This window comes from Synchiropus splendidus, chromosome 10 (genome assembly GCF_027744825.2).
Source record: "Synchiropus splendidus isolate RoL2022-P1 chromosome 10, RoL_Sspl_1.0, whole genome shotgun sequence".
Lineage (NCBI taxonomy): Eukaryota > Metazoa > Chordata > Actinopteri > Syngnathiformes > Callionymidae > Synchiropus > Synchiropus splendidus.
In genome coordinates, this window is record NC_071343.1 from 18,459,038 (window position 1) to 18,472,801 (window position 13,764).

Here is a 13,764-nt window from a genome sequence, read left to right on the forward strand (position 1 = left end):
ATAATATGACTGTCATTTGGAAAGGAAAACACGGATAAAGCACCATCAATCAAGATAGAAACACTGATGGCAGTGAGTGGTGTTTCTGAATTCAAAGGAATCTGATGTTGAGGTGTACAATTTAAAATGATGGAAAGAGGATGAATACTTTTATACTTCAGTAACACATAAGCTGTACGGTTCCTTTCAAGTGACAGGTGACGTTTCAGCTGTTTCTTCTCACGTCTCTGACAAATGTTGACGGGGTGCCTTTTCTGTAGTACAGTTCTGAGCATTTACCACTGTTCACAATGCCTTCCATTAATGCTAAAAAAAACTTTCATTATTGCAGGACATCTTATTGCCAGGCAGTCAAACTCAACTCCCTCTCAAGACACAGAACATAAAAGCTCTTAAAGCCTTGCTCCCACAGTACAATACCTGCGCTGTAGTTGTTTACCCAGCTTTTATTAAACACATCTTTCAGTTTGGCAGAAATTTTGTGCAAAGGGCCTTGTCCAATTGTTCACATTGTGTACGAGAGCTCTGGAAAACTGGGTGTTCAAACCTTCAACTTCTCACATGGGCCATCATTTATAAAACATGTAAAAACCGGGGACAAAGAACTCAAATTGTAACAAAGATTAACAGAGACCAAGATGAAGAATTTGTAAGAAACATCTAGTGGAGAACATCATGTTCTTGAACCCTTTGTTCACATGCTACGATGAAATTTCCATGTGGCCATACGCTCAGTAAATGCATTAAAACATGTTTCAGTTCCAGCCTAGTGAGACTCAAGGTCAAGCTGCATCTCTCATTGTTTGCTTATGAAACATTAAAGGACCGTGGCTTCCAAATGACCTGCAAAATATATGCACTGACTATTCAATCATTGCCATTGAAAATGGGGAAATAAAAAAAAAAAAATCTGGCCATTATTAGTGTCAGTCGTAAGAGTCCGTCAGCATCCACTCAACATCTGGAATCTCTTTCTGAAAAGAAGATGATTACACAAAATGAGACGTAAAAGTCGAGGGATGTCAAACCTCGAGTTCTCGAAGTGAAACTTCAACATTTGGGAACATTTTGAGCAAATTAAATGGATGCCATGCTGAAGTTTGAATTCAAATTTTTCCCCTGCCAAATCATTTTTTCTAGTTTGTCAGAGTTCCTGTTAATGCTGGTGAATATGAGAGAAACTCAGGGTAGATGATTCTGTTTTCTGTCTGAGTCTGAAAACCCTCTCGCTTTGAGACTTTTTTTCTTTGACGGTGTAGTGCACACCCAGCATCATTGTATGGTGCCATTTGCTTTCTTAAATCCTTCATCCACGCAGTTATTAACAGGTTAAAAGTTAATATTAGTCAAAGTAGCAACATTAGCTCACTTCCTGAACAGATACTGAATTATTACACTGTTATTGATCACATCAAATGCTTCTCTCATTAATAATACATAACAAATGCCCTATAGAGCAAAAGTCTCTGAGATTCTGCAGATGCATGCGTGAGGGATGGGCAATAACTTATACCGCCAAACACAATCTCCACAATGCCAATTCTGCATCTCACGATAAATTCGATAAACACACGGCACACTCGCTGCAATGGACTTGAACACGTGAGCATGACAAGACCGTGACGGCGCAGCCGGCTCTCCAGCTCTGCAGTGTTTCACAGCCGACACCGGCGTGTGACAGTTGTGGAGAGTGTGGTGGACTTTGGTTCACAATCGTATTTTTGAACTTATTTTTAATACATGGAACCTTTGATAATGACACTGGTCGATCGATGATGGATCTGTGTTTATTTTATTAGATGGAGAGGTCCTCATAGGTTCTCTGATGCGGTGGTCTGCCTTGGTTCACATCAAGACATGCAGGTCTCCCGCTGAGCTGGCGCCTCAGGGAAACACCGTGGTGAAAATAGTTGGGTATTGGACGGAGCTCCGCGCCGGTATTGGTGGCCGCATCCACTTCTGGGTCCCCAAATAGGGTTCACTGATCCTGGACACACTCTCTCAGGGAGCGCTAATGCTACAACCTGGCATCAGCAAATTCTAAAGCGGTCAAAGTATTAGTGAAATCTTCAAAAAGGCAATGAAAAACAATTATTTTGAATTATGAAAAAGGTTTTTCATCACACAAGACAAGGGACTGACAGTTTGTATCATGATTTTAAGAATAGAATAAGACTAAATGATCATTTCACATTTCACATTCACATTATTTGTAATATTTCTTCAATAACATCTAGGAAATGTGTCCAGACTGGTCCACAGTTAAAGACAACTGTCAAGAGACGTGAGATACAGCAGACAGACGGCTCAATAAGTTTCATCATAAAACAGTTTCACAAGAGACTGTAGTGTGTCCAACACATGGAAGAGAATGAAAATGTATTTATTGTGATAATTATCGTTATTGCCAATATTACCACATTTATCGCAATAACTTTTTTTTGTCCATATCGCTCCTTCCCTAGCATCCGTGTAAAACCACCATTTGAAGTCAATATTACTTCATGAATGCATCGCAGAATGTTACTTCAAAATTACACTCACTTGAATTTTCAATGTCCATTTTAGCATCAACATAACATTGACTGTTGGCTTCCACCTTTTTGAACAGGTTTTTATGTTTGTAGAAAATAAAGGTTATTTTTGGAAATAAAGCCAGACATCTTGACTCATGACCCATTGAATAAGGGTGTATTCCTTTGGTCAAAAGAAAAAGAAGAATGACAACAATGTTTCAACATCACCAAAGCACACACTAAACAGGGTTCGCCCACTGTAGTCACGCTGTTTGTGGTGTGTACCACAAGGCCATTTAAGGCAGCGGAGGATTTCTCAGATTCAGCACTGTCGAACAAAGGCGTCTTCTGTTTCATTTTAGAAGTCCTGCTCGGAAGGCTCTGTGAAATCATGGTATAGATTGTAGGATAATGTCACAAATCCCTGCCACGTTTATTGTCATCTTAACGTTGCGTTGTGCGCACCCACACTGCAATGACTTCCAACATTCACAAGGCGTCTGCATGAGCACAACACAATCACAATCATTACGGAGAGAATGGATGTTCATTTTTGCTCCATCGTAGCTTCATATACAATTAGCAACCATGAAAGTAGGTTGTGGCTGTGAAATCTGCTTGTTGGAGACAGAAAACAAACACTGCAAGCGGGAATTAAAAAAAAAAATACTCATGAGCGCAAAGGGCTGCTATGAAATCAAGTTCCCCAGAGGGCCAACCATAACACTCGGTAAAACTCTCCTCATTCACCACCAGAGGTCACTCTGTTCTGAAGCTCACTGATCATGACGTGTCTGACCAAAATGTTGGAGGCGAAAGAAAATATCGCGATACTGTATTGTGATAGTTACAGCATCACAATATATCAACGTATCATACCACCACTCCTTTATCGGGATACATATTGTATCGCAATACACAGCCCTACTTAGAATGTCTGATACTACAGTACTAAAGTAAATGTATTCGACAAATGGTATACATTGTTTTGTTATATTATTATACACATTTTTTTATTGTTGATATTGATTTTTCATATGTGCTTTGTTACCGATTGTTTGCGGATTTCAATTTGCTTTGTGTTTTATTTTCAGTTTCGATTTTTTTTTTCCTGGTAGCAGTTTGTCATGGTGCCTGCAAGGGTTGTCACAAGAACCGATACTTTGGTGCCAATTTGTTACCAACACACAAAAAATACAATTCACTCTATCACTATAATAACTATCGCACCGACAGGGGGCAACACACACACGTGAGCAATGAACTGTCCACACCAAAGGAGAACACAACCATATTTTGTGTTCAATGTATGTTTATGGGAAAAATGCAACTCTTAACAATCTAGTGCTCGGTCACCAACATAGTGTGACACGGCCATCATGGAAGGAGACATTCTGAGAAGCTCTCTGATAGTCTCTGTACTGGTCACAGATCAAAACTTTATTTTTTGTTTTTCCTTGATGCGATCAGTCTGAGGATGACTGTGGCTGGCAGAACCTGGGGGAGCATTGCACAATGGACAAAAATCACATTTTTGAAAGAGAAAAGATATGACTGTAGTTCAAATGGAGCCAAAAAGTTACACACACAAAGCTCAAAAATACATCGGAAACTACGCCCGTGTTGGAAACTGGTGTCTCCACAAGATGAATGCACAATATGACAAGGTCTATTCTGGTCTTTCGAATGTGAGGATTGATAAACATGATATTATATGCGACTAAATTGTGTTGTGTTTCTTCTTAAGGCCTTTATAAGAAGAGCTTTCTGCTTCATATTGGTAAGTTTTACAATAGTTGACGGTTTGAAACAGTTTCTAATAATTTAATGAATTGGAAGTCGCCTTAACAATATAGGGCAGTGAGAAATCCTACATGCCGAAATAGATAACGTCTAAGCACGTCACGACGTCTAAGAACGTCGAAGCTCTCCTGTTTTTATGAAACCACCAAACGAAAAAATGAACAGAGCCCGGACGCATAACACACACACATAACAGACGATTAAAAAGGCTTCACATGTGAAATGACAGTTTACTACGAGATCGAGGTGTTGATCAGTGGTGAAGTTTCATGAGTTGGGAATTTTCGCACATTTAGTTGCTGCCATGATATTGTAGTCCTACTGCAAAAAGCAAATGTTCTATATTTTACTTTGTCACACACTGAGCGGAGACAAGGCCTCTTCAAAACAATGCACAAAATGTAAAGCTTCATGAAGCTTCATTGGGTCACAATAGGAAAGGATACAAAAAACGCTCCTTCACTAAGACTTCGGTGGACTCTGAAGCCTGAACATTACCGAGAACCTTACAAGTAACTCAGTACGACAAAGTTTGCTACCTGTATTTCAGAATTCAATTTTGCACTTATCTATTTCAAATATTATGTTCTGAATTGATATTAAGTCCCATAACTGCTCAATACTCCTATAACTTCAGCGATTGCAACCACCGTCAATATTCATTAAATGATTTATTCAGTGTGAATAAACAAAACTGTCAGGAGGAGGATGTTTGCTGAAGTCAAGCAGCTGCCAGTTAAAGGCCAGGAAAACCTACACTTCCTCTTCCCTCCCTGCCAAACCGGTGGGGGGTGGGGGGCATTACAGTCCGCTGAATAATTAACGAAAACAAGCTGGCAGCCATCAAATATTGAAAAGGTGATGTTTATATGCTAACAATTAAGATGGCAAGTGAAGCACTTATTGCCTGAGAGAAGGCTCGTCAGCCAAATGTGCTTCAACCCCCAACTCTACCTTCCCTTCTGCAACTACCTGGGATTCCACATCCCTGTTTTAAGCTTTGTGCTGATCAATATTTCACCAGAGTAAATTAATAATGAAGGCTGAACACTCGCAGCGGGCGAGACATCCTTTCATGACCCCTCTTTTCCTTTAACTTAACAACAGCTTCTTTTTTTTATGTTTGTCGTGAAACGCCAATTACAGTGATTAAAATGTGCAATAACCTCAAGTACATAATCATTACATGTAATAGTTACACAAAGACCTCAGGATAATGAAGGTGGGGAAAAGAGCTGCCGTGGGATATTCACCTTGAGAGGGAAACGTGCAGTAATGTCCAGAACACTTTGACTTTTACACATTTATTACTTTGGCTTAAGTGGAATATAACATTAAAATGAACCTTATGGAATTGCAAATCTAATACTGTATACTACTACTTAGTGGTCCAGATAAATCCCCCTGATACTGAATAGATTTAGTGTAAGTCTTTTGCTATCACCCGGGTCATCGACTTGAAACTTAACTGGGAGAAGGTACAGTAGGTTTGTAGATGTAAGTTTCGGGCCCTTATCTGAGTGATAGTTAGCACATGCTAATGTGTGTGCAAGGGGTTGAAAAACAGACTGCATGTGATTTACTAAGGCTGCATGTGAAATTATCGTCGATAAATGGGATCAGATTAATAATATGCTGATATAGTTTGTAGTTCCAGAAAATAATAGGCTGGATTGAAGAGTCAATTCGAAACAGGTGTTGTGCTGAACGGTGACCCACTGTCAAAACATCAGTACTGCTGAAAGTAAAGGGGCGGGGTTACCCAAAAGAGGAAGGAAGATAGCCGACCAACTGTTTTGAAATGATCCATTTAGAACCTCTGACTGCACTTCTGGAGAAAAAAAACAAGACTCGTTTCCAGAGTCCTCCAATACCTCCGAAAATAAGGGAACCACATTCAGTTTCATCGGTCGATAAAGACGATCAAAACACTGAACGACAAAAGTCTGCACTCTAAGTGCTAAGATGTCACTGACAGTTGTCAGTTCTTAACCAAGGATGGTGTTTCCCTCAAACAAAGTGAGCCAACTTAAGTATCCGTCTACAAGCTGGAACCAAGACAGGCTGCTGGCTGATCTATTTTTAGACACAACACAAGTGGGCGAAATGATTGAAAGAAAATGTTCAATCACACCTCCACTTTTTTTTTTTCTTGCAAATGTTGTCCCGAGCCAACTCCAACTTGGAGCAGCTTTTAATTCAACCATGTTTTTCCAGCTGCAATCACAAGGACAGATCACACCGCCACGCACAAACGGAGAATGAAAAACACATTTTAATGACTTAAACCATATTTTTGGACGGTGGGGGGCCTTTTAGTACCCCACAAAGAATCAAGCCATGTTTTCAGTTTGTGGAAACAGTTCCAATTCTATGTATTAATTCTATAGCTAAACATTTGCTACTTTGTAGTACTGTTTTCTACACCAAATGACAAACGCACTGCTTTTTCAGTCCAAGCATTCAGTTAACACTTGCTCACATGATCGTACACACTCTTCCTAAAGAGCAACTAATCTCCACATCCGACTTTCCTCACGGTTTGAAAAGTTTGTCAAGCGTTCTTCAACTTCAACAGCCTTGGGTGTAGAGTTACAGTAAACTTCTTATTTTCAAAACAGTCACCATCAAATCAGGAGGAACATCTGACCCATTTATGTTGACATTAACGCAAGGAAAAAAACTCTGAATTCATGTTTTGTTGGTGCATCAGTTTTCGGCACACCGCCACAGCGCTACAAATGAGAGCCATCACGCCATCAGTCAAATGATCTGGAAATATCTAAACAAACGGATAGCACATACCACATCATGGAGGTGGAAAGATCCCCAAAGAAACGTCATAATGACTAGAGTCCGTTGCTCGCCGAACTCAAGCCGCGAGGACGGCTTGAAATGAAAGCAGATTTACTTCTCATGGTTAAAAACTAGTGTTTTTACTGTCACCAATTCAGTAAATGAGCAAAACATTCCCATCTATTTCTGTTTTACTTCTTGATTTGCTGCGATCTGTTTTGTTTTTTTTTGGACATGATATCAGTCGAAGAGGAAAATCAGGGAACTTAGATGTAGGCTCCGCTGCTGGAGAGACATATAGTAGGTCGCTGAGGTAATTCAAAAACTAGTCCATGAAACCTTAACAAATACTGAAGGGAGATCGACCGATGGCAGGAGTACTATATTTAGTATTTGGAAATATCAATATGTTACACTCTACTTGATTCGTCTGCCAACAGGCTACATAGATCTTTGAATGAGGACAGGCATCTGAGGGAGGGACAGAACATCTCAACAGACACAGCGTTCACAAGGTGAAAGCAACAAGAAGACATGCGAGTCACTTTTCATAATCAAACTGGTTCAGTTTGGATACTTTAAATGCTACAGTGACTGATATTTTTCAATCACAGGAAACCATAACACCCAAATATAAACATCGAATGTTGTATTTTGATGCAAAGCTACTCTATGAGTAAGTGGGATTGATAGTTGGATAGTTATCTCGTACGACACATTTGGGGAAAATGCGTAACCGGCGACATGACAAGTTGTATTTCCACATTTTTAATGGAAGGAAAGTGACACTTTTTTCATTGTTTTACAAAAGCTCTAATATGTTTATGTTAAAGTGCTATTGCATTTGCTCCTATCTGTTTTCGTTGGCCTCTGAGAGTGTTTTCATCAACAACAGAATCTCCCAGAGTGTCTGCTCAAGAGTATGTCACCACAAATGTTTTCATGCATCGACCTCCGTGAGTGTCGTCCGGTGAGCGTGTAACTCCAGGTGTGAGTGCACATCTCTGAGTAGCAGGTCTTCACAAGAGCCATGCCATTTCATGCGAAAGATATCAATCAGAAGATATGGATCTCAGCTGCCCCGTGGGGGGATAGAATACCCCAGCAAAACTAGAATAGCAAGGTGGGACAGCCGAAATGTTGCAGGCTGCTTGGGAAGGACACAGGGTCAACAGAGGGATCCGGATATGTGCTCACTTGGACTGAAGAAATATATTGTTATCCGACTGATCGGGAAAAAAACAATCAAGATGATGTACATTTGATGTACACATTGTACATTAACATTTACAAAAATGATGAATCTCCACATATATTTCACTTGAAAACTTGCACACAGCTCATTCTACATGGTGAAGAACTGAAGCTTCAATCAAACAGCAGAAACAATCCCTTGGAGTGATGTGGCCCGGCCATGTTTTTCATGGAGATTAATCCTTTAATGGAGCAGCAACTGGAGCAAGTTATACAAACTGGAATAGCGGTGCGCAGCAGCCGACAGCTACGTACAGGGATCGAAGGAGCATGTGATCTCGCTATGCATTGTGGGGCGCGGTCGCCCTTTTTTGCTCTTTGTTTACATCTTGACATGGTGCGGTGAGAAAGGGAGAGACACATGTCCTTGTTTCCCGGTTGCCATTGGTCGACAGCTGAAGCCAGCCAACGCAATGTTCTTCAAGGATCCATCAAACAAGAACTCAAGTCAGTTGTACAGTGTGCAAGATCTCCTTGTTGGATGCACGCCACAGATGCTAACACAATAGCGTGCTCTGCTAACTTAGCTGGAGCTCCTTGTCACTGCCTGATTGGGACTGGAACCCGAGTTCTATGAATTGAGTTTACTGGTTATGTCGTGTAAAGTTGTGTTGGTAAAATAGTCTATATTTAATCTCTGGAAGTTATAAGTTTTTACGTGCATGTGTAAGTACGCAGTACTCACTGTGTACTCGCACGTTTGTAGCGTAATGACGTCATCACGTTGTCACACTCTAGATATAGAAGTTAAGATACAGTTTTTTAAATCCAGCATTATTGAATCACTAAACATTTCAAGCTCCGCCGATACATTTGACCTGCACAATGTATTGCTTATTGCTTCCGATACATTATCATAATTGTATTGGAAACATTTCTCCTTACATTTGTTTGACATAGATTTAGCAGTGAGCGCTTCTGCCCCTGAACGACGTTTATGTCTACTGTGGTGCAGTGCTTGAGTTTGTTTATGTTGTTGGATTTTTAAAAAATAGAATACAATTTCTAAATCTCGATTATTTTAAGTTAAAAAAAATATTTTAATACCTAAAAAAACTTCCTCACCTTTGCGCGATATAACCATGTACGCATGCGCTTTCCAGTAAACGTCAGTTGGTAAAACATTTCCAGATCTAGCACCGGCGGACCAGATCAGGCAGTGACACCCCTGACTGTGGTTCCTCTAAGGTAACGGAGGCACGTTTGCCCACTGGCCGCGATACGGCGGTGGTCTCAGTTGGATGTCAGTTATTTAATCTCGATTTTTTTGTGCTGTGTCTGAGAGAAGGTGACTATATAAAGCGGACACGCAAGCACTGGAACACTTTGGGCCCAAACACAAGGTGTTGTCCCTCATTGTTATTGCACATGAACTGCTTAATGTATCCTCAAACATTAAATACAGTTTCAGAATACCAAAGCCAAGTTTTCATTAAACCCATTCTCACATGCTGATACCAAAATATTACATTTTGTAAATATTGTTTAGCTCATAAAATGGACCAATCCAGAACTAGGCAAGGTTACTGTGCATTTGTCGCTCATCAAGGAGGGAATGTGACACTTCAAAAATAAGTTTCAATTGGTTTTTGAAATAAATATAGAGAATGAGATGTAAATTAGGAGGAGTCCAAACATTTAACTCCAAAAAAACAGGTCTCCAGTTGGGAAGTTTTGATATAAAAGGCTTTCTACCTGGCAGATAAGCATAGCAGAGAGTGCAGTGCAGACTTGTTACAGTGGGATGAAAGACAGACTACTTCAACAGTTGAGCTTCATTCGAGCTCGCTTATGTCACTGAACAAACCAAAATTCATTCATTGCTATTCCGCTCAAGTGAGAAGGTGATTGTAACAAGTTGAAAGAGAGGAGAGTAACACCTCAAGAAGAACCTCTAACCCACTAAAATGTGGATTTATAAGCTCGATGAGCTGCTGTATTCAGTCTGGTGCGCTGCTGAACAAATGCCCTAAAGGGAAAAACTGCAGCAAAAAGCGAACACTCTCAAAGTTTTTGAAGAAAAACACTTTCCTCCAGTGGGTCTTCTCATCTTCACTACAATTGTGTCTTCTACTGAAGAAGTCCAAACAAGTGAAATAGCTATCGATGTAGCTATCGTGCTCTCGTCCATTAGTTGTTTAATATATCATTAAAAAGGAAGGGGAGGGAAAAGAAGAACTTTACAGGTATCACTCGTTCAATTCAAGAGCAGATTAGATTCACCGGAGACATCTTGAGGTGAAGTCTATCTCAGCAGTGAATGATTAAATGCGTGTCAAGAACATTTTGGGACCCTTTGTTCCGGCTCAGTGAAGAATTCTATGGCGGCACTTCGTTGCCATCTACAGATGCGATCATAGCGACAGCCTTTTTTTTTTTTTTTGTGCAGCTCTGTATTCAAACGGAATGTCAAATGCCCCGCACTGAAACTGGTGCACACTATCTCATGACACCGCCGCTCAGTGTTGCCCACAGATTCAGCAACAGAACCAAATTCCCGACTGTGCTGTTTTTCTATTTGCCCACATTAGTGCCGCTTGACGGACAGATGAGTCCGTGATTCAAGCCTGTCCAATTAAGGATTTCACGTTTTCGCTGCCTGAGCGGGAGCGTGTATCACGCTCTCTCCCCGCTTGCACTTAAGGCTCCTCAAGGCGCGTTGGATAAAAGCTTTCGTCTAAACGCTCGTGAGTGTGTCAGGAAATGGGGAGTCGGGCGAACGTGCAGGACGCTGGCAATTATCAGTCATTAGACACAAATCATTATCACCGTTAACAAGCATCGCGGAATTAACCTGACAATAGACAACAGTTCTGGAACTGCGGGATTCCAATGACATGGCGGATTTAACCGCTAAATTCCACAAATTACACTCAATCTCATCACATCTCAGGCTCCGGCCCACATTACACTCACAACCTGGAGCAAGTGGGGGACTCACGTGTCAAGTGTTTTCAGTTTAATTTCATTTTCATTTTAATATTCAGTTCAACTGAGGTTTTTATTTTTTATTTGTTATATTTTGTGAATTTCATTTTTGTAAAAAAAAATCATGTCCATGTATATATATATATATATATATATATATATATATATATATATATATATATATATATATATATATATATATATATATATATATATATAAAATTTGTGACAATAAAATAGCACTTATAAAGATCAATATGTGAATCAATCTATTGTATGTAAACAGAATGAGACAATGTTATTACTAGAGAGTAGTAACCAAAAGGTAGCGGTATGGAAGGTTATTATACTGCTTCGAGATGCCTGACTCTTTTCCTCCAACATAAATGGCTCTTGACCATTCTAAAGCAATGGCTACACTCCAAATCTCTAACCGATGACTCAGCTCTTCGCTTCAGCTGGTGTGCTTTCAACCCCGGAATGTCATTATATAACATGCATCGTGAATTCATAGCGCTTTCAGTGTTACACATGACCCTGCCTGACCAATCCATGCACAGGTTGGTGTGAAAATATTTGAACTTGTGTTTTGTCGGTGTCACCAAAGAGGTTGTCCTCAAAACAATATGAACTAGAATATTCATTAGATTAGATCTTTTAACATGTTCATCAAAGTTGGTTATAAAGTTTTAGAGGACTTACAGGAAGACTACTAAAGGACGTGTTATACCTATAAATCTGAATGATAAACTCATGAATTGGAGCGTCCACATCCATAAATTGTGCCAGGAAAATATGACCAAATCGGACAAAGTTTCGCAACTTGAGTCGGTGAATCTCATAGTCATGATCAGAATCAACACAGCAAATGTGATTTCCACGGAGAAGGCTGGAGTCCAGAGGTGGCTGCAAACTGCAGTCATGACTTCTACCGATCCCTGCTCCGTTTGAAGCGTCTGGAGCTATTTTAGGAGTTGAGATGTGGACGGTCGGCTGGGGAAATAAATAGCGGCTCATTCACTGCGAGAGCTCGCAGCTCTCAATGATCCTCTATCGCGCCTTGGCACCGAGGAGAGGCGCAACTTGGTGACGCGAGCACAGAGAAACTGGAAGAATTGATACGCTAGATCACACTCAGATATTGACATTAAAACGGAATATGAATATTCTGGTCGTTATTTGAAAAGGACTCGAATAAGACTGCAAGTTATTTTGTAAACTTGGCGATGACAAGAGGTGGATGGTCTCACCGGAGCAGTTCCAGCCTGTGGGCGTCTGACAGTCGCTGAGGGAGGAAGGGAAGGCGCGCAGCTGCTCCACAGGTAAAGTGGCGAGGAAGGCGAGCAGAGTAATCCGGAGCCAGCTTCCCGCCGCCCCGCTCCACCGGCGCAGGCGCCGGGGCTCCAAGCGCGGTGCCTGCGCCGCCGCCGAAACACCCATATCTCACTTCCACCGACAAAACTCAGAGGAGCCGGGATGGACGCACTGACAACTCCGGTCCCGGGAGGTTCCGTTGGGCGACTACACACCGACTGCGGAGCATTTTCCGAGCGACACCGGGCGCCCCATGTGGTGCGAGCGAGCCCGGTCCTGGAGGGTGGATGGATGAGGATCGGTGGGATGGAATCGAGTAGAAAAGTTGACTGAAGAAAAGGATGAGGGAAGGGGGAGGGAGGATGGGGTGTGGTAGAAGGAATTCAAAGAGTAAAGCAAGAGTATCCCACGGTTTGGTGTAGTATCCACAGAAGATGAGAGCGAGATCAGCGCAGTGCCCCTCTGCGAAGCGCTGCGTTCACGGTCGCAGCAATGACTCTGAGCATCTTCCCCGCTCTCTCCCTCCCTCTCACTCTCTCTCTCTCTCCCTCTCTGCTACTGGCTTCCAGCTTGTGTATGATCACGTGCACAGCGATGCCACGCTTTATATGGCTGTATGGTATAAGCACAGAAGACAAGAGAAGTGAACAAGCTCTGGCTAAGACAGTAGACGACACACTCTTTTAATTGGCTGCTAGCATTGAGACAAAAAAAAAAAAAAAAAAATCGATTGGTCCAAGCCTGGCCTGGGTTAATTGCTCTGCTTTGGAACAAGCCGGATGCTATTCCTGCCTCTCCTCCTGACTGCAGCCCATCCAGTGAGACCTCAGTGTTTTCAGACAGTGCCAGCAGCTGATACCAGCAGCCAGGCAACTTCACATGCCGGTGGCCGTCGTCGCTCGCAGGCGTCAGGTCAAAGAGGTCACGCCTGAGTTTGTGAACACTCGCCATCTTTGAAGCGAGGAAATTAGAAGCCATGTGCACGGGAAAGCTCTTACGCGGAGGAAACAAAGGCGCTGCTGTTCTGCCCTGTCACAGCTAAAGACACTTGACCCCATGATTTAAAGTAGGCTGCGAGCTGCGAACGCAACAAACCAGCATCTGAAGGGCTCCTTTCACGCTGACATCCGTCACTTTTGAGCTTCGTGACACG

General features: G+C 41.6%; 1 protein-coding gene across 2 annotated transcripts in view; it reads right to left on the bottom strand.

Moving 5' to 3' along the window:
- tmeff2a (transmembrane protein with EGF-like and two follistatin-like domains 2a) overlaps positions 1-13,089 on the bottom strand; it is a 165,851-nt gene extending 152,762 nt beyond the window's left edge. For both annotated transcript variants that reach the window (XM_053877831.1, XM_053877830.1), the window contains exon 1: positions 12,548-13,089. In XM_053877831.1, the coding sequence (XP_053733806.1) occupies positions 12,548-12,737 (190 nt within the window). In that variant the 5' untranslated portion in view covers positions 12,738-13,089. The remainder of the gene's footprint in view (positions 1-12,547) is intronic.
- Between the last annotated feature and the right edge of the window lie 675 nt (positions 13,090-13,764).